Below are 19,457 nucleotides of genomic sequence, written 5' to 3' on the forward strand. Positions count from 1 at the left end.
CGAAATACTGATCGAGTCGATCTGTGGGTGGAGATGATGCAGGTCCCCCAGATGCCTCTGCACATCCAGTTACATCCAGTTACCTGATTGATCTTTCTATTTGATCCTTGCGCTATTGTCACTAGACTAGGAGCTGTGCTCCGTAGTACGTGCAGTGCTGCTCAACCAAGTCAGGTCCTGGATTACCACCTCTGATCCTGCATTCCCAACTCTAGTCCACGCAACCCGCGACTTCACCATCAACATCTGCCTCGAGTCCGTCCTCGACTGCCCTGGTGCGACCATCGATGCCACGGTCAACTCTGCTCGGGCCGATTCACAATGGCTTGCTGCGCGCCTGCCAAGCTCTTTGACGCCTCGGAAGGCGCTAGGGAGCGCGAGACCTTCAGGTTCGGGCGTACCCAAGCTGACGCGCACATGTCCAAGACTGACCATCCCGTGACTGTAGATACTACCCTTTGCTTTCGAGCTACTTCCGATTTGCCCGCGATGGCAATGCTCCTCCGAGCCTCGAGCTCACGACGGCACCCGACAGCGTACTGACTGCCCTGGCTCAGCTGGGGATACACCAGACGGGCACCGAGCGCGCCTTTGTCTCCCTGTTCGACGCGACCCATCAGTACATCCTCGCCGAAGCAACAGCCGAGTTGCGCATCGCCCCGAGCCTGCCCAACCTCGGCCAAACGGCTCCCCTGGCGCTCCGAGGCACCGCCATCCCGCGCGACCAGGGGACGTGCGACCATGTGCTCTACCTGACAGCCAACGCCCAGGACAGCGGCGACGACACCAAACTGCCCCTGTCCTTCGTCCCCGACCTCACCAAGGACAAGAGGTTCTCTTCGCGACCGTTCTGCCAGTTTGGGGAGGCTGGCCAGTTCTACGCCGGGGTACCGATCCGCACCCGGAGGGGCATCGACATTGGGGCGTACTGCGTCATGAGCACGGTCCCGCCCCCTCTGTGGGATGAACAGTGTACACAGCGTCTTCGCGACATCTCCGGGGCTATCACGGAACATCTCGAACTCAGGAGGGCTAGGGTCGAGTCCCGACAGCATGAGCGCCTGAACAGAGGGCTGGGCTCCTTCATCGAGGGCAAGGGCACTCTCAGCGGCTGGCAGTCGGGAGCGAACACCGCCGCCTTTATGGATGACGACAGCAGACCAGAAGGCGCCCTCGATGCGCAGCAGCAGCGTCTCGAGAGTGAAGATAGCGGGGAGAAACAGGCACCAAGCGTACTGCAGCACGGTGAGCTGTCACATCCGCCGCCAGCTGTCGCCACCACAACACCCCCCAACCGGGACTTGGACGAGTCAAAATTGATCTTTTCAAGGGCGGCCAATATTCTTCGAGAGGGATTCGAGGTGGATGGTTGTGCGTTCCTAAGCACGGCACAGGCTGCCGACTGGCGCCCCCGCCCTTCTAAAGGGCCAGAACCAGCTGCCAAAGAGATGACCACCGAAGAGGCCACGTTGACGGGCAGCAGCAGCGAGGATCAAGGTCGTCCTCTTGATAGCGAGGCGCGAGATGCGCCCTGCGGTCTGATCGGGTTTGCCACCACGGAATCATCCAGCATCAACCACCCAGTGGCAGTAGCCCCCAAGTTTGGGACCATGCCAACACGGTTCCTCGCCAAGTTGCTCAAGCGATACCCCCAAGGCAAGGTCTTCCACTTTGATGCGGAGGGTGAACTCCAGTCAAGCGACGCCTCGGAGGAGGGGGATGCCATGTCAGAGCCGCACCCTCCCGATGGGAGTAGCGAAGCAGCATCGCCTCCCAAGGAGCAGCGTAGAAGAGCCCGCAGGAGGCTCAACGAAGGTGATTTCATACACCGCGCATTCCCCTCGGCGCGCAGCGTTGTCTTTGCTCCCGTATGGGATACAAGAGATCAGCGATGGCTCGCCGGGGGCTTCATGTACACATGCGCCGCGTCGCGCATATTCACCACCCAAGGCGAGCTCAGCTTCTTCTTGGCGTTTGGGAAGCTCGTGGCCTCGGAAGTCAACAGCTTGGAGACGCACCAAGCTAACAAGGCCAAGTCGGACACCCTCGGCTCCTTGTCGCACGAATTGCGGTCTCCGCTGCACGGCGCTGTTCTCAGCTGCGAGCTGCTCAGCGACACGGACCTAGGCGTGTTCCAGAGCAACGCTGTGCACACCATCGAAACGTGCTGCCGCACCTTGCTTGACACTATTGATCATCTACTGGATTACTCCAAGGTGAACAGCTTCGCAGAGGAGAATGGACAATATTCTGGCAACATTAGTCGCCCGCGTCACAAGAGGGTTGATTCGGCTGGATTTGGGAAGAAGTCTCTGTACAGGCACGTCAGACTAGATGCCCTGGTCGAGGAGGTCTCGGAGAGTGTGTACGCCGGCTTTAGCTTCCAGAGCATGTCTGCCGCCAGGGTTTCCATGCAAAGCGGGCCAGGCGAGTCGCTCTTGGCCGCTCGCAAATCGTTTGATGGCGAGGTGGCTATGGATCACCTAAGTCGGGCGGGACGAGATTCTCTCTGGGGCAGCACTTCCCTCTATGTATCCATCGATCCGTCCTGCGATTGGCTGTTCCACGTACAACCTGGGGTGGTCCGCCGAATCGTCATGAATCTCCTCGGCAACGCCCTCAAGTACACCTCAAAGGGCATGATCCGCGTCTCACTGGAACAGATGCGAACTCGACCGTCTCCCCGCGAACGGCTTGTCAAGATCACGGTACAAGACACGGGCAAGGGCATAGGTGAAGAATTCCTTCGACACAAGTTGTTTCAGCCCTTCTCCCAAGAGGACGAGCTCGCGCCTGGCACTGGTCTTGGGCTGAGCCTCGTCAAGAAGGTCACTGCCAAGCTGGGCGGCAAGATTACCGTGGACAGCAAGATTGGCGTCGGCACTACGGTCGCAGTGACCTTGCCGCTGCAACCGTCAGTGCAAGTCCATGAGTCTCCAAGCGACGTGTTTGACCCCGATGATGGGTTCGACGACCGAGTCCGTGAGCTCAGAGGACTGCGGGTCGGTCTCTGTGGCTTTGGACCGTCGTGGAGCGAGCATGGGCGCGTGCTTGTAGAGACTATTTGCCACCGCTGGCTGGGCCTCGAGTTGTCTGTTGGCGAGGCTACGCCGCCAGACATAGTCATCTGGTCGGAAGATGCCCTACCATACACGCGCGAGCATCTCGATCAGCTGGCCAGAACACCCAACGTCGTGGTCTGCCGCCATGCGCTGGCGGCGCGGCAGCTGTCGGCGGAGTTCGAAAACATCAATCGGGACCGAGTGTTTGAATTTGTGGCTCAACCGTGAGTATTGAACCATCTGACCCTTTAATCCCCGTACACCAGCTCACAGACAAACAGAATTGGGCCCCGAGCTCTGGCAAGGGCCGCCATGGATGCTATTCACAGACGAGGAGGTTTGCCCAAGCTGCATTTGCAGACACGCCCATCTGGACCGCAGCGTGCCCAGAGCTTACACACCGAAAGCCCCGGTACCAAGGCAGCCAGGGGAGCATGGCTTGAACTTCCTGGAGTGCCGCAGCCCAGCGCGAAACGGGTGGCCAGCGACAAACCCCCAACTGTCACTGTCCGACCCAGTGAGCATGGAAATGTGATCGATCGAGAGTCGACTGGGACGGAGAATGGCGTTGAGAAGAAGAAGTACATGCTCGTGGATGACAATCCGATCAATCTCAAGGTCCTCTCTGCGCTCATGAAGAAACTGGGGCAAGCGCATCAACTGGCGACGAATGGACAGGAAGCCGTCGAGGCCTACATGCAGGACCCCACGACCTTTGCCGGCATTTTCATGGACATCTCCATGCCCGTCATGGACGGGCTCGAGGCCACCCGGCTGATCCGTGAACACGAGCACAAGACCCACGCGCAAGCGGTGGTGATCCTTGCCCTCACGGGTCTCGCGTCGCATCGCACGCACCAGCATGCACTGGAGAGTGGCATCGACGTGTTCCTGACAAAGCCTGTCAGTCTCCAGGTGCTGCGCGAGGCGCTCCAGTCGAAATGCGACGCGCCGCCTTGACGGTGTTTGGCATGATTTACGATACTTCTACTTACGCACATGACCTGCCGACTTTCGGCAATCACGGAGACAGAGAAGAATGCCCGAGAGCAGCTTTGTATCGTCGCGTCAAGAACACGACCGATTAAAGCAGCTGCGCCACTGACATCTTCCTCAGAGTCACCTTGACAGGCAACACGGTGGACTAGATGCTCGCCAAGCCCACCAAGGGCCAGACGTGAAGACGCTTCACCCGGATCATGGTTGGCTTTCCACAAGTTTCCATCCGGGTCTTGTCGCTTGACGCACCACTTTACAGCATCAAGTCCACGCTGACTGAGCACATCGATGAGAGGGCAGTGTAAGCTGACGGTCACCGATGCTGACTTGAGTCAGATGAGCGCTGAACCGACATTGGCGGGTGTCGCCAGGAAGAGCTTGGGCGTGTCAGAAAGGCACACTACGCTTCGAGTGCGTATGAGACGCACGAATGCAAGCATCTGAGATCTGCATGAGCTCAAGGTCTCGAAGGTAAACACATTTTCGACTCATCACGCTTAGCACTGCTGTGGGGAAAGCCCAGCGGATGAAGCATATTCACGATTCTCTCATTCGATCTTTGTCTAAATATATGAAAAGTCAACACGCAGTGACTAGATGAGTATGTACAGATTGAAATGGTATTCTGCCCACAATGGCGGGACAGGAATAAGCGATTGACCCTTTCCTTTGTGTGAAGGACCTAGGCGTCTACGCCGGGAGCTTGAAGCCGGTCTGGCGCAGGTTCTGGAAGACCTGGCCCTGGTCGTACTTGGCCGAGACAGCCTTCATGAGGGCGATGTTCTCGGCGCCGTAGTGGGAGATGGGGTCCTGGCTGCCGTGGGCGTAGTTGAGGAACTGCCAGTGCTTGTTGTGGCCGAGCTCGTCGGCCTTGGCGAGGATGGCCTTGTTGAGGGCGAAGATGGTGGGCAGGGTGGCGGCCTGGGTCTCCTCGGTGTCGGCGGTGAAGACAATGTTGTACATGATGACGGGCCCGTCGAGGACGGTGGCGTCGAGGCCGAGGGCGTTGCCGCCCTGCTTCTGCATCACGTCGACGATGCCCTGGGTGACGGGCTGCCACTGCCAGATGAGCTGGATCTTGTTCTCGCCGTCCTCGACGAGGCCGATGGCCTTGTTGAAGTACTCAAACACAATCTCGTCCATGGCCTCCATGATCTCGAGGTTGTGGTCGACCATGCCGGTCTGCCAGTTGGCGTAGAGGCCCAGGGGCGTGGGGCCCGTGAAGATGGGCACGACCTCGTGCGCAGGACCGGTCGCAGGGATGGACGTGGTCGACTCGATCTCGAAGAAGGGGTCAAAGACGTCGCTGATCTCGGCGTCAATGTTGGACATGATGATGGCGCAGGCCCAGGCGCCGTTGGCGTAGCTCATGGCTCCAATGACCTGGCTCTCGGGCTCGTCGTCCTGCTTGTTGACAAAGTCGTAGTAGCGCTGGCGGACCGCGGGCCTCTTGTCGATGCTGTACGAGTTGAGGTTGGCGTAGATCTCGGACGAGGGCCAGACCTTTTGGTCGATGCGGGTGACGAAGCCAAAGTTGCCCGAGCCACCCTTGAGCGCCACCCAGAGATCGTGGTTCTCTTCGGCGTTGGCGTTGACGATGGAGCCGTCGCCCAGGACGACCTCGAAGTTGACGACATTGTCGCAGGCGAAGCCACGGACACCCGTGTGGAAAGAGTAGCCACCGCCAGTGGTGAAGCCTCCGATGCCGACAACGTCCGCGCGACCGCCAATAGCGACGACGCTGTAGTCGGCGAGGACCTTGTAGGCGTCGCCCCAGGTCTGGCCAGGGTTCATGGAGGCGATCTGGGTGGTCTCGTCGTAGGTGGTCGCGTTCAGGTGCCCTGGAATGTCAGCATGGGCGCCTTGCGGTGCGATGACTCGCAAAACGAGGAACGCGTACCAAAGTCCACGGTGACACCGTCCTTGATGCCATTGCCTCCCTGGAAGGCAGTGTGGGCGCCGGAGCGCATGCCAAAGGGGCACGAGTGCTCCGTGAGGACCTTCATGAGGGTCGAGACATCCTCAGTGCTCTCGGGCAGGACCATGCACCAGGGCGCCTGCGCGGCGTTGGCAGAGTAGTACTCCTTCAGACGCGCATCGTAGCGCTCGTCATCGGGCGTCCAGACCTTGCCCACGAGGCTGGGGTTCGTGGCGAGAGCGGAGCACTGCAGGCGAGGAAACCGTTAGAGAGGAGACTCAAGGAGCATGGCGGGTGAAACATACACATTGGCAGCTGGGCTTGATGTTGCCAGCCGCGACGAGATCCGCGGCCAAGGCCGTCAGGGCGAGGGTGGTGGTTGAGATCTTCATGGCGCCCCGTGCGTGCGAACGATGCGTGCCAGAGAGGGAAGAAGAAGCAGCAGCAGCAGCCAGCAGGGCAATGGAGGTCAAGGAGAGGGAGAGGAGGGATCAGCGAGGGCGTGCGGCTGACACGTGGAAAAGGATCGAGGCTGAAGCGTCTTTTTATTAATCCTCGAGGGATCCACGAGATTTCGGGTCCGCCTCGGTCAGTACGCAGGCCAATGGACAGAAGATGGAGTTACGGATTGATGAATTGCTGCGCCTGAGCTCGCATTGTTGCCGTTGGAGGCCGACGCAGCTAATAGAGTCTAGCTCAGCATTCGTGTTGATGAGCAGCATGAGCAGCAGCACTAGCGGTGGCGGGTTGTGTGGCCGACAAGAGCAACAAATCGCAACTCGCATAGCTGAGCCCGTCCTCCTCCACATGGTCCCTGACGAATTATGGTCCATGGATGGATGGCCTGCATGGACGGGCCCGTCCCCAGCCCACCGCGAGTCATGGGGGACGCCGAGTCGCCGTCGGGACGAGGGATGGCCGGCCAGGCATTGGAGTCCTTAGCAGTCGGTGCACGGGCGGACGGGCTGAAGAATCATTGATAATAATAACAATACTTGGCCAGACGATAATGGACGGGTGCCGTCAGTCCCGTTTCTCCCGCCAGAGTCCAGAGTCCAGACAAGACTCAAGAGAGTCGAGGAGGAGACGCGTTGCCACCGCCCACAATTTTCAAGAGACGCCGACCGAACGCCCTCCCGGACGCCCACCGTTCTTGTCCGAGGGGAGCGGTGGGCCGCGAACGCCCAAAAACCCCCTCAATGCCTTGCCCCTCTTGTTACGCTCACCAGTAAGCATAATCAGTCCCGTAAACTATCGAGTCTTGTCACTTGTGGCGGTTCTGGGGACCGGCTGTCGCGCCCACCACAGCATCTGCGACGACAGACGTCAAGTCAAGCCTTGGGCATGTTGGTCGTGAACGTTTCAATAATTAATATTGCTGTGCCTCCCTCGGCATTGAGGAATGCACGTGTGCCTCAATGCCACGAGGCATCGCCCAATCCCACGGTGACGGGGCCCATACGGATTCATTCAGATGGCCAGATGCGCGGCACATTAATCTCTGCCTGACCCCTGGCTGATCCTGCAGAAGTACCTGCGTGGCAGTCAAGGGGGCAGACCTCGCCCAGCCAGTAAGCGTCAGACTTTTTGGCCTCGCTGGAGTCGCTCGCTCGCTGGACCGGCGCTGAGCAGATGCGGTAATATCGCGTCCGATCCGATGGAAGCCTGGCCTCCTCCCTCCAAGGCTCACGCAAACCTCGTACGTAGTCGGTGAACGAGATTGCGAGAATGGAACAGCGTCGTCAATAGTTCATCCCACTCGCCTAGCCAAGACAAGAACCCTTACCATGACGGCTGGACCTTTCTACACCAGATATGCATACGCACGACTCAAGATGCTTGCTTCTACGGTTAAATGTCCGTAGATCCTGACCAGCCAAGATTCCAGCAACCGAAGGACCGTACGCACGTATCGGGCTCCTCGCTTGCGTCGGCGTCCAAAATGGCTAGACCAACTTGATTAGTGGGCGCCTCCCAGTCCCAATCGACAAAAGTGCGAAGCCTTGCCGATTGCCGCTGACGAGCCTTTTTACTGCATGTACCGGCACAAACAGGCAGCCTTATAATAAAGCTAACTTAAGTAGCACGACCGCCAAGCCAGCATTGATCCAAGCGACGCTCAGCCCACGCTCCACACGGTTGAGACTCCGCGCTGGAACGAGCTGAGACTTGAGAGAGGCCCCGAGAGGGAACCTCCTTTGCTCGTGTGAGAAATAATAGGGAGAAGCTGCAGAGCAGTATTGCGTACAGCACATGCACAAAGCACTAGCCAAGCGATCCGGACGATTGGACTGGGGAACGATGAGCTGGCGCCACTCACGAAAGAGAATAGATCAGCACGGAGCCACGATTGATTTCGCCGCTTCATCCACATTCCCTGTCGCCGGACGGGCACTCTGGGGAATCCGCCAATCCGGCGAGACAGGCCAAAGATAATTTGTCAAGGACAAGGCGTCCTGGTGGTGTCTTGGCGCGTAGCGTGGTATCCGTAGAATGGTAGAACCCCCAACAAGTCTCACCTGCTTGTCCTCCGAGCAACAGAGGAACAATTCCAAATCCAGGGTCTTCGTCCAAGTCGCGTCAATGCGCGTCTCCGGAATGCGGCCTCTTTCAGCCCTGGACGGACAGCTTTCCCCGTAGACACACATCATCACACCATTCCCCTGAATCGCCAGTCTGGGGGGCCATTCCTTCGGATCAAACCCGCCTGCCTGGCTCTTAGTTAGGCTCTCGCTTCATGTTCTCCCCGTCCATACAAATGCGTAAAGAACCGAATCCGTCGATCGGTGGATCAAGACTCTGATGCCAGTGAGTGAGATGTGATACCCATAAAGTCATGCTCCCATTGCACCCTGTTCCCCTGTGAGTCTCACATCTCGTAGGGCGGGCCTTGCTGTCTTCCTTTTCCACTTCCAATTGCGCCAGATCGACTACGCAGCGAGAATACGTGTAAATCTCTTCCAGGCCCACTATCACTGTGTGCACTGCTCAGTGTGGCGAGCGGCTACAACCCATCGACAACGCACAAAGGGAGGACGCCTCGATTTGCGACAGTACACCGAAGAGCACGCGACCATGTCCACAGAACCGCCCTTCATCGTCGACGGCGAGGTCATGTTTATACACCCGCCGGATGACTGGCCTACCGACGAGTTCAGCTGGAGAGATCCGGTGCGGTCGTTCGTCCAGGAGCACTACTTTATCTTTGGCGTCATGGGCTCGCTCGCACTGATCGCGCTCTGCCAGCGCTTCTACACCAAGGCATTCCTCTCCAAGGGTCTAGCAGTCGACGATTGTACGATGACACCATCTCCCTACCGACAAACAACCGGATGCTAACCAGTCTGCCAGTGTTCATGTTTTTCGCCTGGATAACCTCGGTGACCACGCAAGCCCTCATGTGCTATCAGGTCGCCAACAAGACGCTGGGTCTGCACGGGTGGGAGATGATCGCCTCGCGGTTCGCCAAGGATATGCCCGTCACATACGCCACGGCCGGCATCTTCCAGATGTGCAACGGCTTCACCAAGCTGTCTCTGCTCACCTTCTACCTCCAAATTTCGCCGCAGAGGGGCTGGAAGATTGCCAACTGGATTGCCATTGCCATTGTCGCCGTCTCCTCCACTGTCATCACGCTGATGCTGTACCTCTACTGCCGACCACCCGCCAAGGCGTACATGCCTCAGCTCGAGGGCGACTGCTTGAATCCAGGGGCGCTGTACATCGCAACAGCCGTCTCCAACATTGTCACCGACTTGATGCTCTTTGTCCTGCCGATCCCCATGGTGGTCAAGCTCCGGATGAGCAAGGTGCAAAAGGCCGGTGCCGTCTTCATCTTTGGCGTCGGCTCCGTGACTGTCGCCACCTCGGGCGTCCGCCTCTACTACTTGATGAATGTGTTGAACACCCAAGATCTCACCTGGGACGCGGCACAAGCCAACATTTGGTCGTACGTATCCCCCCTCTCCTTTCCTCTTACAGTGACCTCTGCTGACTCACTGGTCCAGCCTCATCGAAGCCAACCTCTTCATCATCTGCGGCTCCATGCCGACCCTGCGCAAGTTCTTCAAGCACTTTGCCCCGCGCCTCATGGGCGGCTCATCCGCCAACACCAACTCGGGTGGGTATCGGCACTATGGCGGCAGCTCGGGCGCGCGTCTCGAGACGATTGGTGGAACGAACAAGGAGACGCGCAAGGCAAGAAGCCGCTACATGGAGATGGACGACATGCACGACCTCTCGCCCACGACTAGGAACGACATTGGCACTGACGACAATGTGGATCGGGTGCATAATGACAATGGGAGCGACAAGGCGATCCTGCAGACCAAGACAGTCGAAGTTTCGTATTCATGATATTGATAAAGAAGAGGCTAGGGCGTGTATATTTTGTTAGATTTGATATTGACAACAGTTGTTCAACATAGTTGACCCCTCATATTGTGCTTGCCCTATGGAATAACCTCTCCTCTTCCGCAGTAATGCTGTGAGCTCATCACATCCAGCGATTCAGAATTGAGATAATCTCACTCCTATGCTTTCAATAGGGAGATCAGTCCGGCTGCTGGTGTCAAGTCTTTGGTCTTATGGGCAGGAGTCCTCGGCATCAGAGAGCACGACGTATGTGCCTACCCTATAGACTGTCCTTACTTATCTTATCACGTATCATTCGCGGTTCAAAGATAGCCATTCCCTTAAACTTCTTCAAACTATGCCATTTCGTCTATCCTCGCTAGTCAGGTCTTTTTTAATGTCCGCTTGAGAAAGATCAGCGATAGGGCAATTGTGTTTCTTTGATAAAGCTAATTAGAGCTGTCTCAAATATAGAAAGGGATAAACTTTGGAATACGGAAAAAGGTTATCTCAATATTTTTATAGTATAAAACTAGAGCCCAAGCATGAAGTATAAGGGATTATAATGTTGTTATCCTACTGTTCGATGATGAAGCAGTGTTACGCTGTGACGATGGCAGGTTCGACAGTGGAGGTTGGCTCGTCAGTTTTGGGACCAAGGTTTGTCACTGTCCTAGAGTAGCATTGAATATGGCGTCGACTTTGCAGCCATGGACACCAGTCAAACAGGTCGCAAGGAACAATTAGAAGAGGTAAATGGCGCATGGCGAAATGATACCATCAGCATTGCGAGGTCAGAATACATGTATACATACATGTAGCAGGCACACCTGTTGATGGACAGGAACTTGCAAAGGACTAGCTATCTCCACCTGCGTCTCCCATTCACTTTCAAAACGGTATCATTATGCTTCACCAGGCTCCGGGCAGGCGTCAAGTGAAACCGCACCTAGTTGTGAGTGCGCTGTAGTAGAGTAAAGATGTGAGATAGTAACCAGAGGAGGAGACAGCGCGCCTCGCGCGGTAACCTGCCCCGAAACGAACCAAATCTATAAGTTAAAGAGCAAAACCGCTCTTCTTGGCCCCAGGGAATTTGTCCAGCAGCCCTTCCATGATATCATCCCCGCCCTTGGTCAGCGCATCAAAGGCCGGGCAGTTCAAGTCCAGCAGGGGGTCAAGTAGAGCGTCGTTGACCAGCTTCAGCGGCTTGGCCAGTGTCCTGAACAAGCTCGACAGCGAGTTTGGCGCAAAGGTCTTGACCAGCTCCAGCGAGAAGCACAGGAGGTTGTTGCCCTCCAGGAGGGAGACAGCATTGAGCACGCCACCCGTCAGGTCTTCGAGATCGACACCCGCAAAGCTGTTCACGCCGCCAATGTTGCCGCCAATGTTGGCGAGTTCCGGGTGATGGGTGATGAAGCGGACCAAGTCGAGGTTCAGGTTGACGAGGCCGTACTGGCCGTTGTAGCGGTACCAGTTTTCCGGGATGCGCTCCCAGCCCTTCTTGTATTCGAAATTGCCGCTATCGTCCTCGTACACGCCCCAAAATGCCTTGAAGGTCTCCTTGTCTATACAGTAATGATGAGTACTGATGTTCTTGGTGAGTCTCTGATCACTTACTGAGGTCGCCTCCATAGGGGTTGTCTGCCGAATGGTTGCTGAGGAGCCGGGCAGAGAAGGCAAAGCCGGCGTTGCGGACAATGAAGCCAGTGTAAGGGCCATACCAGAACTGAGGGTTAGTACCGACACTCGTGTGGTATCGCTCTGCAGCGCGATCGCCCATCATGTCAATGTCGATGGGGCCGTTCTTCAGGATGGATTCGTAGATCTCAGTCCAGAGCTCCATGTTCATCGTCGAAGCATCGCCGGTGACGTATAGATCGTCGCGGGTGTTGGAAGAGTCGGCTTCGATCCAGTTGTGGCTGCCATCAAGGCCCTGAGGAGTTCCTGACACCAGTCATTCAGCAATGCGCGGTCTGTCTTGGTTGGACTGGACTGACCTAGAAGACCAAGCAGGTTGCCCAGGAGGTTCTGGGACTTGCTGCTCTCCCCACCAATGGAGAATCCTGGATTCAACGAAAGGGGATTGCCGACACCAACTGTTCCCATGGTGGACAAAATCGTGGCGAGGTCGACGCCCATACCGTACACTGCGGGTGATAATGTCAGAAGACGGAGCATTAGAATCACCACACCATAAGCTCTTACCTGAATTGATGCCCTCTATCACTTCAAAGAACTAATGTCCATATCAGCAGATGACCCAAAGCAACGACAAAGGTGGCCTTACACCAGCAACGCCTGAGCGAGGCAGATATCCGTGGTTCGCAAGGGCGTTGAGGCCCGGGCAGGGACCGCGCGTGTCGCCTTTGGCAAAGTTGGGCGCCCTAAACTCATGGGCACCATGGACTACGAGCGTCAACGAAATATCTTTAATAGGCAGGTTCACACTGGGAGAGACTGACTTTGAATGGGCTCAGCGAGAGGATCGAGGAGGCTGCGCTTCTGATTCTCATTGATCTCCGCGATCTTCTCAAGGAACGAAACTGGCAGCTCGCCATCGTGCCCGGCCAACTTGGCCAGGTTCTCTGGAGTGGGAAATGCCTGAACGAGGCTCGTCAAGGCCACCAGGCCAACAGCAAAGGCAGACTTCATACTTGCGCTACAACCGGGAGAGAGTGACTGGAGGTGGGATGTTGTTTGCTGGTTGTAGAACGACCGTTACGACTGGCGCTGCGTAATAGATGTGTGAAGAGGCAAAGATCACACTATCATCGAACCCAGAGACATGCGGCTCTTCTCCACGACCGTGGAAGCCAAGATGAGGACCACCCCCGGGCCGGGCAGATTCATGATGGCGAGGACTTTCAAAATGACAAGCAAGTGCCGATATGGGGAGGATGGCCCGATCAGGAAATGACAGACATTCGCTTATCCCGGGGAAGGATGCCAGTTCCATTATCCTGGGATGTTTCCAGGATCTGTATGGGGCAGCACACACTTTGAAACGCAGCCTTGTTCTTTGACATGCCGGGGTCAGGGATTACGGCCCCTGATGCTTGCTAGCGGCATGCACATCAGACTCTCCGAGTTTGTGGTCGAGGAGAATACTCGAGGCAGAACTCTTCAGCATACCATTGCAACCGCAGAACCTTATATTTAATGAAACGGACTTTAGACCATGAACTAGGGCTCTCGCAGCCAGGTGGTCGCAGTCGACCGAATACCGGTGGCTCGTGAGCAGGGCCGCCTTGAAGGAAACTCACATTTCAGTCCACGGGACATGTCGCTGCTCACATATTACGCCTCCCTGTTCCGCTATAGTCGATATATCACATCTGTTCCTTGCTCCAAGGGAAAATATCCCAGCTTGTGCGTCTTGTACCCATGGCGCCCTGACTTGAGCCGCTTGACCTGGCGGCCAAATCTTCGACCAACACAGCGGCTTCTTGCGAGCTCGAAGCTCGAGCCTTGGATGTACATTTCCCCGACACGTGGAGAGTGTCATTTGCGACGCAGCGGACATTTTACTGACGACAATCACCAACCAGGCAGCGGCTCAGGGTTCTGACTCCATTGGACAGCCTCCATGCACGGTACGAGCTCTTGATTGCCGGACCCTCAGACCACGCCCGCTTCCCTCTCCAGTCCAAACTACCGAGAGGGGAACCTTTCTCTTCCCTTTGCACGCGTCTCGTCTTTCCCTTCGATACAGGGTTCATACGTTGTACCTGCATGACGACTCCTAGACGGAGGCAAATTACTTGGCTCTGCTTCAGGAAGAAACAAGCTCAAATCCCTTATCGTTCGAGTACCCTCTGTCTATTCAAATATCCTCTGGGCCCTTTACCTGCCGTTATTGCGGGAATCTGTTCCGTCCTCAGAGCACATTCGTTTGTTTCTCCCATTTTGTTTCGTTCGTTCCACAATGCTGTTCTCGACCACCCTCGTACGAGCCATGCTGGCCTTGGCTGGTTTTGCATCCGCTCAGTCGCTATCAGAGGAACAGCTGGCGGGTATCCAGAAGGCCCAGGAGGCCTACCCGGACTGCGCAAAGAAATGCATGGCCGAGCTGGTGCCCGAGTCGGACTGCGAGGCGGACGACATTGCGTGCCTGTGCACCAATGAGGCGCTGACGGCGGAACTGACCAAGTGCGCCCTCGTCGGGTGCACTCTGTTCGAGAGTCTTGAGATGAAGAACATCACAATGCACAGCGTATGCGGCGCGCCCGTGCGGGACAAGCATCTTCAGCCCTTGCTCATAGGTCTGATCGGTGGTGGCTTGGCCGCGCTCGCCTACCTGATGCGCCTCTGTTCAACCTTCGCCAAGTCTGGCGGGCGGGCATTGGGGATGGATGACCACATGTGCTCGATAGCTGTGCTCATGTCGATCCCTCCCACTGTCTTTTCTTATACATGTAGGTGAACCTGTGCCGCTGCTGGCGTGTGGACTGGAATACTGACATGATCTCCCAGTGGTGAAGAACGGACTCGGTCGCGACATGTGGACGTTGACCGCGGACAAGGTCGAGCACGTCTTGATGTACTACTACCTGGGGTCCATCTTCTACTTCGCCACCATCACCTTTGTCAAGCTTTCGCTGCTGGCCTTCATTCTGCGCGTCTTCCCCGACAAGAGCTTCCGCAAGATCGTGTGGGTCGTCACGGGCTTGGTCGTGGGCTACGGTATCAGCTTCATTGTGGCCACCGCCCTCCAGTGCTGGCCTGCCGAAGGTGCGTGGCAGCAACTCAGGCCCGAGTGGAACGGCACCTGCAACAACATCCATCTCCAGAAGTGGATGAGTGCGATTTTCAACATTGTGCTGGACCTCATCTTGCTGGCGCTGCCCCTCAAGAACCTCTGGAACTTGCACATGGAGGTGAAGAAGAAGGTCATGATCATGATCATGTTCTCTCTTGGTATCTTTGTGACCATCATCTCCGTCATCCGCCTGTACTCGCTGGTGCTCTTCGCCAACACGCAAAACGTCACCTGGGACTACGTCGACGCCGCCTACTGGAGCACGATCGAGGTCCACGTCAGCATCATCATGTGCTGCCTCCCGTCCTGCCGCCATCTCCTCGTCTCGCTTGGCGCGACCATTCTCAAGTCCAAGAGCTTCTCCAGGTACGGATCGCAAGGGTATGGCTCCAAATCGAACCCCCTCAACTCCAACCAAGGCCTGGAGCAAGGAGGCGTCAAGGTGGCCCATTCGGTGTCAGTCCAGCAGACGCCCAAGCACGGCGACGAGCACGACTTTGTGCCGTTGGTGGACTATCCCCACAACAAGGCTTTCGAAAAGACCTACACTGTCACGGCCTCCAAGTCAGATAGTAAGACCTCTCTTTGAAGCACCTGTTTTTTCTTTCTCTTTTGCCGGAGTCAAGGTGATCTTACGGTGGGGTTGGAAAAAGGGGTTCTTTGGCGTGCTTTGGGATACGTACACTCCTTTACTTAGAAAACAACGGGATCTATCGTCATTCCTTTATGAGAATCTACTACTTCCAATTGTACCTCCTCTGCAAGACACTTTGGGCATATCTAACCATCTTGAACACGTCTGTCTCCTGAGCCCGTGAGCCCTGGTATATCTCGCCCAGAGCTGTTCTCATAGCCTCGCCTCCCCAAACACCTGCAATGTTGCCGCGATGCCGCTTTCCAGAAGTGTCATCTCACAGCTGCCGCCATAGGTGCGGGCGCTCGGCGTTAAATGGGACATTAGGGGTTTACGCCGCTCAGATTCGGAGACGTGCTGGCAGGCATACGGAGTACCATGGATCATTATCCAAGGCGCCATCTCATCACAAAATGCAGGCACAAGATTGCAGCCAGGGAGGCGGACAATTTGACCCTGAACAAGGTCCAAGGCAGACCAACGGTTCGTTCAGCAAGCATGGCAGTGGATCATACCAGCCGCTGTCATTGGCATCCTCTTTGATGGACAAGGGGGCCTTGCAACGGGGGGCCCCGCCGGCAGAGGAGCCCCTGTCCCCGGTCGGAAAATATGATACGGCCATGCCCATACGGGGGGGAACTTGAGGATGACAGGTCAAGTTGCTCGCAATGGTTCATACGCCACGCGAACCACACCTTGACGAAAGGCTTTCCTGAATCATCACTGATGCCCGCCCATCGTCATGTAGGCGGACTTGTGCCTCCCTTGCGAAGTGACAAACGCAGAGACGCGCCCTCCCAGGACAGATGCCGTAGACCGAAGGCCGAATTCACCAAAGCTACGGTATTGTTTCGAGTGCCGATCGACAGTGGCTATACAGGGTTCATCGCATGCTGGAAGCGACGAGCGTGATGCTGTGCGTGTTGTTTAAGAACTCGATCCCACCATCACTGTGCTTCTGCATCAACCAACAATCCAACTCTGTCGCTCTTTTAGGCTTGTCCGGTCGATCTTTCACCCGTTGGTAGCATCTCTTGGGGCGCCAACTATTCACTCTTTTTCTTATCCGTTGCGATTCTTTCTTTGGGAGCAAAGATGAGGGCTTTCAGCACGCTGGCCTTCTTCGTGGCCGGCACGTTTGCTGCGTAAGTGACTTGCTTCTTGATCAAGTGATCCCGGTCTGGATGGCAGACTGACCCTTCTTAGCTATACGGTGCAGCCCGTGCAGGACCAGAACATCTACCCACCAAACGGGTACAGCCACCCCGTCGAGGGTCCCCAGGACAACTCGACTTACGAGTATATCATCGTCGGCTCTGGCGCTGGTGGTTCTCCCCTCGCCGCCCGCCTGGCACTTGCTGGTCACAGTGTCTTGCTCATCGATGCTGGTGAGGATCACGGAACCGATCGCCAGGTCCAGGCTCCAGCCCTGCACCCTTACACCAGCGAGTACAACCCCATTCGTTGGGACTACTTTGTCAACCACCATGCGGACGACGAGCAGAACCGCAAGGACAGCAAGTACACCTACCTGACACCCGATGGCGAGTACTGGCAGACGCTCGATATGTCCGCCGACCAGCCACCTGAGGGCTCCGAGGCCCTTGGCGTTCTGTACCCTCGTACCGGTGCGCTTGGTGGCTGCACGATGCACCACGCCCTGATCATGGTCAAGGCCAGCGACAAGGACTGGGACACAATTGCCGGCATCACCGGCGACGAGTCCTGGAGCTCCGACAACATGAAGGGCTACCTGAAGAGGATCGAGAGCAACCAGTACGTTCAGGGTGCTCTGGCCTCCAGGGGCCACGGCTTCAGCGGATGGCTGCCCACGCGTCTGACCCCAACCATCCTCATCGCGCAGGACTTGAAGGTCCTCTCCCTCCTGACTGCTGCCACCACTGCTACTGGCAAGGGCCTGCTGGGCGGCCTCCTCAAGACTGTCACTGGCATTCTCGGTGTTCTGACCCTCGACATCAACGCCGACTCGTATGTTCGCGACAAGAAGGACCTCATCTACCAGATTCCCCTGTCCATGAACTCTGACTACGTCCGCACCGGACCTCGCGATTTTGTCCTCGACGTGGCCAACGCCAAGAACAAGGACGGCTCCAAGAAGTACAAGCTCGACATTGCTCTCAACACCCTTGTTAGCAAGGTCAACTTTGACACCTCTGGCGACAAGCCCAAGGCCACCGGCGTCGACTACCTCCACGGCAAGAGTCTGTACCGTGCCGATCCCCGCGCTTCCAAGTCGGAGGACGAGGGCGTTGCTGGTACCGTCCATGCCAGTCGCGAGGTGATTGTCTCTGCTGGAACTTTCAACACCCCCCAGATCCTCAAGCTGTCTGGTGTCGGCCCCAAGGAGGAGCTCGAAGCGCTCGACATTGAGGTCATCCACGATCTCCCCGGTGTTGGCGGCAATCTCCAGGACCGCTATGAGGTTGGTGTCGTTGGCGAGGCCAAGACCAAGTTCTCCCTCCTCGCCGACTGCACGTTCCTCGAGGGCGACGACCCCTGCTACAACAACTGGAAGAACAGGCCCGGAGACCTCAAGGGTGCCTACACCACCAACGGCATCGCCTTTGGCTACCTGCACCACTCGTCCGTGGCTGACAAGAACGACGACCACGATCTCTTCCTCGGTGGCGTTCCCGCCTACTTCAACGGCTACTACCCGGGCTACTCCATGTATGCCACCGCAGGCGGCAACACGTGGACGTGGCTCACCCTCAAGGCGCACTCTCGCAACAACGCCGGTGCCGTCACCCTGAAGAGCAAGAACCCCCGCGACACACCCCAGATCGACTTCAACTACTTTGCCCGCGGTGGCGACGAGGACCTGCAGAGCGTGGTCGAGGGCATGAAGTTTGGCATCAAGGCCTTTGACAGCCTCATCCCTCTCGACGGTGACTTTGAGCGCGTCTGGCCCCCCAAGAACATCTCCACCGACGACGAGCTGAAGGAATTCGCCAAGAAAGAGGCCTGGGGCCACCACGCGTCCTGCACCTCGCCCATTGGCGCGGACGACGACCCGAACGCTGTGCTGGACTCCAAGTTCCGCGTCCGTGGCGTGGATGGTCTCCGTGTCGTCGACGCCTCCGTCTTCCCCAAGATCCCCGGCTTTTACGTGGCGCTGCCCACCTACACCATCAGCGAGAAGGCCGCCGATGTCATCATTGAGGCTGCCAAGAACTAAGCTGGGTTCTCTGCACTGCAATGTCCTGATTCTGTACGGTACACGCGGATGAGATGGGATGACCTGGACTTTTGTTGCTATTGACAACATCAACAGTTAATTACATGTACATGTAGATAAATAATCCTCAAATGAGCTTTACTTCGTTTCGAAATGCGTGACATGCGTAACTAGGTGCCCTTGTAGCTTGCACTGTACCAAGTATGTCTGGTCTTTAGACTAGTAGTATGTAGAGTATCCCATGTAGACCTCGCTGCCGACTTTTCATGTCATGACTCCTTCTCATCTGGCAACATAAATCCAGCCTTCAGCACAGTGGCCCCGGCCTACGATGCAGCGCCCAGCTTCGCTACTGTCGCCATTTTGAGGGAATCTCTCTTGGCGCTGCCCATCATAGCTACCCGCGATACCATCGATCGAGAGAGCCCTGGTATCTAGATGCGCTCTGCCCGTCGTAGGTCCGACTCCGATCTCCTCCCAGACAGTCGGCACGGCTACGTATGCCACAATCTGGGACCAACCTCCTGGAACTC

General features: G+C 56.7%; 6 protein-coding genes across 6 annotated transcripts; 4 read left to right on the forward strand and 2 right to left on the reverse strand.

Annotated features, from left to right (window-relative positions):
• Positions 1 to 193: 193 nt before the first annotated feature.
• Positions 194 to 4,387, forward strand: F5Z01DRAFT_4377 (putative histidine kinase/response regulator). Its single transcript, XM_046259738.1, has 3 exons — positions 194 to 389; positions 449 to 3,286; positions 3,344 to 4,387. The coding sequence occupies exons 1-3, from the start codon at positions 322 to 324 to the stop codon at positions 4,020 to 4,022; spliced, it is 3,585 nt and encodes a 1,194-aa protein (XP_046122725.1). The 5' UTR covers positions 194 to 321; the 3' UTR covers positions 4,023 to 4,387.
• Positions 4,339 to 6,672, reverse strand: F5Z01DRAFT_684714 (uncharacterized protein). Its single transcript, XM_046265947.1, has 3 exons — positions 6,285 to 6,672; positions 5,962 to 6,226; positions 4,339 to 5,902 (listed from the first exon to the last, which is right to left on the reverse strand). The coding sequence occupies exons 1-3, from the start codon at positions 6,369 to 6,371 to the stop codon at positions 4,752 to 4,754; spliced, it is 1,503 nt and encodes a 500-aa protein (XP_046122726.1). The 5' UTR covers positions 6,372 to 6,672; the 3' UTR covers positions 4,339 to 4,751.
• A 1,972-nt stretch (positions 6,673 to 8,644) lies between these two features.
• On the forward strand, positions 8,645 to 10,388 carry F5Z01DRAFT_4344 (uncharacterized protein). Its single transcript, XM_046259714.1, has 3 exons — positions 8,645 to 9,274; positions 9,331 to 9,928; positions 9,987 to 10,388. The coding sequence occupies exons 1-3, from the start codon at positions 9,055 to 9,057 to the stop codon at positions 10,333 to 10,335; spliced, it is 1,167 nt and encodes a 388-aa protein (XP_046122727.1). The 5' UTR covers positions 8,645 to 9,054; the 3' UTR covers positions 10,336 to 10,388.
• A 1,000-nt stretch (positions 10,389 to 11,388) lies between these two features.
• On the reverse strand, positions 11,389 to 13,139 carry F5Z01DRAFT_716218 (Chloroperoxidase; the record flags this gene model as incomplete). Its single annotated transcript, XM_046266528.1, has 6 exons — positions 12,795 to 13,139; positions 12,620 to 12,738; positions 12,538 to 12,568; positions 12,330 to 12,479; positions 11,950 to 12,276; positions 11,389 to 11,897 (listed from the first exon to the last, which is right to left on the reverse strand). Exons 1-6 carry the CDS (start codon positions 12,982 to 12,984, stop codon positions 11,389 to 11,391), a joined length of 1,326 nt encoding a protein of 441 aa, XP_046122728.1. The 5' UTR covers positions 12,985 to 13,139.
• Positions 13,140 to 14,257: 1,118 nt separating this feature from the next.
• Positions 14,258 to 15,680, forward strand: F5Z01DRAFT_669545 (CFEM domain-containing protein; the record flags this gene model as incomplete). The annotated part of the gene is made up of 2 exons (XM_046264431.1): positions 14,258 to 14,747; positions 14,806 to 15,680. 2 exons carry the CDS (start codon positions 14,258 to 14,260, stop codon positions 15,678 to 15,680), a joined length of 1,365 nt encoding a protein of 454 aa, XP_046122729.1.
• Positions 15,681 to 16,436: 756 nt separating this feature from the next.
• On the forward strand, positions 16,437 to 19,018 carry F5Z01DRAFT_699841 (GMC oxidoreductase). Its single transcript, XM_046266395.1, has 2 exons — positions 16,437 to 16,870; positions 16,932 to 19,018. The coding sequence occupies exons 1-2, from the start codon at positions 16,821 to 16,823 to the stop codon at positions 18,922 to 18,924; spliced, it is 2,043 nt and encodes a 680-aa protein (XP_046122730.1). The 5' UTR covers positions 16,437 to 16,820; the 3' UTR covers positions 18,925 to 19,018.
• The last annotated feature ends 439 nt before the right edge of the window (positions 19,019 to 19,457 follow it).

The sequence above is a fragment of the Emericellopsis atlantica genome (assembly GCF_019669845.1).
Source record: "Emericellopsis atlantica unplaced genomic scaffold F5Z01scaffold_1, whole genome shotgun sequence".
NCBI lineage: Eukaryota > Fungi > Ascomycota > Sordariomycetes > Hypocreales > Bionectriaceae > Emericellopsis > Emericellopsis atlantica.